At 38.0% G+C, this 3,377-nt stretch overlaps 1 protein-coding gene across 6 annotated transcripts in view; it reads right to left on the bottom strand.

Annotated features, from left to right (window-relative positions):
• LOC107667593 (mitogen-activated protein kinase 9-like) overlaps positions 1–3,377 on the bottom strand; it is a 54,048-nt gene that overhangs the window by 21,067 nt on the left and 29,604 nt on the right. For 5 of the 6 annotated variants that reach the window (XR_001631796.1, XR_001631797.1, XM_016459300.1 and 2 more), the window contains exons 10-12: positions 2,769–2,822; positions 2,589–2,652; positions 2,243–2,314 (exon numbers count right to left, since the gene is read on the bottom strand). Coding sequence is in view for 4 of the 6 variants with exons in the window: in XM_016459300.1 (XP_016314786.1) it covers positions 2,243–2,314; positions 2,589–2,652; positions 2,769–2,822 (190 nt within the window). In the remaining 2 variants the exon portion in view is untranslated. Of the gene's footprint in view, positions 1–2,242; positions 2,315–2,588; positions 2,653–2,768; positions 2,894–3,377 lie in introns of all 6 variants that reach the window. The other variant, XM_016459303.1, reaches the window with a different exon arrangement.

Raw genomic sequence — 3,377 nt, 5'->3', positions numbered from 1 at the left:
GGATATCATCCTCTTTTGTCTCAAACAAAGTAGTTTCGCTTTCACAACGAAACACACAGTGCCTTCACAACATGGCAGCGGCAGCGGCAACGACAATACTACAGCGAGAATAAAAGTTACGCCTTCTTTCTTTGCGTGAACATTTGGTCGGCGTTATGCAAATCTTCCCACATCGTGACGTAGACATGTGGGGGCGTGTTAGAACGAGTCGTTTTAGGTAGGTGTGGCTGACTCTTAACTTTTATAAAGAATATCTCTTTGGATTTGAGACTTTAGTCTTTGCAACTTTACAGATCTTCTTTATGCACCAAGAGCTTGTAACACTCCAAAGAGAAAGAAAAAAATGAAATCGCATCATATGACCCCTTAAAGCACTTTTAATGGAAAACTATGAGCACAGTCTAGGGCAGGGTGAAATGGCCAAAAAAATTATCACAATAAAATTGTTCATATCACTCTATATCGATAATTATCGCAATAAATTTCAAATCTTTAATTCTTTAAAGGCAGATTTCTTTTCCTGAGTGAAAGCTGTAGAAGCCAAACCGTTAACTATGGTGTTAAACTACTCTTTATGCTCAGAACAAGACAACAATTTATGTTTTTGAATTCTTTACACTTTTCCTGTCATCTTAATAGAAAAATGAATTTCTAAGTTTCTGCATGTTGTAATGACTTTCAAATCATGCGACTTTAATGACGTGCATATCTTCAGCACAGTTTGCAGTGCAGGCTGCAGTATTAATAGTATTACATTTTTTTTATCTCTTAGAAATGCACATTTGACAGTAGCTTGAGTTGACAGTAGTAGCTTGAGTTAGGATGCAGATGTATTCTGACTGTTTGAGTTTTATTAATATTAACCATTAGTCTTCCATGACAGCATACATTTAGATATATGATTTAGATATATATGATTTATCACACAAAATACTGTAATTATGTGCAATTACTCCTTTAATACATTTAATACATCTACATTAATAATATAATCAAATTTGATATGAATATCCCAAATTTCTGACACAAAAGCATGGTGCAGTTAGTGCTACTACAGTAAATCCATGGTAAATGATGTCAATTTGTCAATTGAAAAGCCTTCTGACAGTATCGGTGCGCACAGTGTTTCACTTGTTTGTCAGTGCTGTTTCATCTGCCTTTAAACTAGTTTAAATCAGCGAGTCATTTGTGTTCTTCGCTGAATTCAATCGCTTCACACTGGATCTCACAGCACTGTTTAGTGCTTGTATGACCGAGACTTATCAGCGAGTAAACGCATCTGCTCTAGTGAGCTCGCGCTGTGCTGCCGTTTGAACTTTGAGCCGATCAGATAAATGGTCCGTGTGGTGCGGTTCAAATGAGTAGCACGGTTTCGTTCCACTTTTGGCATATAAACATATTTATCGAACTCTTATCATTTTATCGAGGAAAATTATAGCGTGATAATTATCGTTATCGTTTTATCGCCCCGCCCTAGTACAGTCTCACAAGAGTGTACACTATTCTAATTACCCCTTCACAAAACTTTGTACTTTTTGTCTTAAGGTGTTAAACCTATTAAATTAGCACCAAACTACTGAATGCACCTTTAACTTAGTGCTGGGCGGTATGACCAAAAATGTATATAAAACGCCGCTAAAAGGGTCTGAAAGTTGCTCAATCTAGTGCTAAAGTAGCGCTCGTGTGTGTGTGTGTGAGACGCGGGAGCTGATGGCAGGGGGCGGTGGATATTTGTGGCGGTCAGCGTGGATGTTGTGGATGAGTTTTTCTGTGTCATCATGTTCTATTAGTTCTACAGCTTCAGTTTCGGAACTTTCACGCTTAGTAACACATACAGCTGTTCCCTTTCAAACAGTGTCGCGTTCCGAACGTTGTTTAAGTGACATACAGTTATTATGTATGTCTCTTAAACTCGTTGCGGTATTTTAAAAATTCATATCATAACAAAAATAAACACTGGTATACGGTATGAACCGGTATACCGCCCAGCATTACTTTAACCGCAATTTTTTAAATAAATAAATTAGACTTAGAATGGGACTTTTAATGAAAGTGAAGGTATTTGTTTGCTTGGTATGGCAAAATTTCAACCAATTAATCTGGATTTTTTTTTTTCCATCTATTTACAGTCCAAAGTCAAAAATACTACACAATTTCTGTCAGTTTTCCCACTAATCATTCTCAACTAGACAAGAGACATACACATATATACACGGTTTTTACATTTATACAAGTGACTCACCTAAACACTCCTCTTTCAGCACTCCGTTCTTGTTCCTCTCCTCCCAGTCCATTACTTCTTTATAAATCAACTCTGTAATGAGGGAAAAACCCCAAGAAACTATAAACAGAGTTGTGTGTCTTTCCATCATTTTACAAATAACTAAATACTATGCATCCCTTCAGCACACATTTAGATCACAAACTTTTAGGGTCAAGACTCAAACTATTCCATTACTTTAGAATAAATGAGAATGCAAATGATCTTGGATCAATTCACCACAGTAACCATTTCTGCTGTAGGCATTCATTTTCTACAAGAAGCTTATAGCTCAGCAGGAGGTAGTGACAGCAGAGGGCGTTTGTACCTTTCCACTGCTCAATGCTGTGTTCCCGCTCCTCCAACTGCTTGTCTGATATCTGCGGAGGAGGCTGAACACATAAAACAATCATTATACATCCTAGTCATTTAAAAAATGTCCCCTGTAAAACAGTTTCAACTGGGCTGGACAGGACAAAGAGATATGAAAGGTTAGGGGTGCACTGACCGTATCGGCCTCAGCTGGGTCATACCACACATGGATGTAAGGGTGACTGAGGGCCTCCTGCACAGAGATGCGGCTTTCAGGGTCGATTACCAGCATCTTGGACAGCAGGTCTCGTGCTTGACTAGCTACATTAGGAATTATGTAAAACGTCATGCGTCAAAGCAATTGTTTAAAGTACACCATTAACAGATGTGGAAGAAAACTTTGGATGTCTTACTTTTGATCTGGTCATGCTCAGTCTCTGAAGGGAAGGCCCAATCAGGAAAAAGCTCGTTAAAACTGACTCCAGGAAACTGGGGTTTGTTCATCACATAGTTCCTTACAGTCTCCATTAAACGGTTCATAAACTCCAGAGAGGGGGTTCCCAGAATCTCAATCACTTTATTCCACTGGTCAATATCTGAGATTAACTCAGTCAAGGAGATATAGGTGAAAGGGGATAAATTCACATAAAGTTAAAAACTGAAAACAGCTTTCTTTCAATCACTAGGACAGACACTGGGATATATATATATATATATATATATATATGGCAAAAACCACAGAAATATATTTCTTTTTACATTTTAATGACATCAAACTCCCTCCAACGGACGGCACATTCACCAC

This window comes from Sinocyclocheilus anshuiensis, unplaced genomic scaffold (genome assembly GCF_001515605.1).
Source record: "Sinocyclocheilus anshuiensis isolate Anshui unplaced genomic scaffold, SAMN03320099.WGS_v1.1 scaffold1903, whole genome shotgun sequence".
NCBI lineage: Eukaryota > Metazoa > Chordata > Actinopteri > Cypriniformes > Cyprinidae > Sinocyclocheilus > Sinocyclocheilus anshuiensis.
This window is presented reverse-complemented; position numbering and strand designations above follow the sequence as displayed.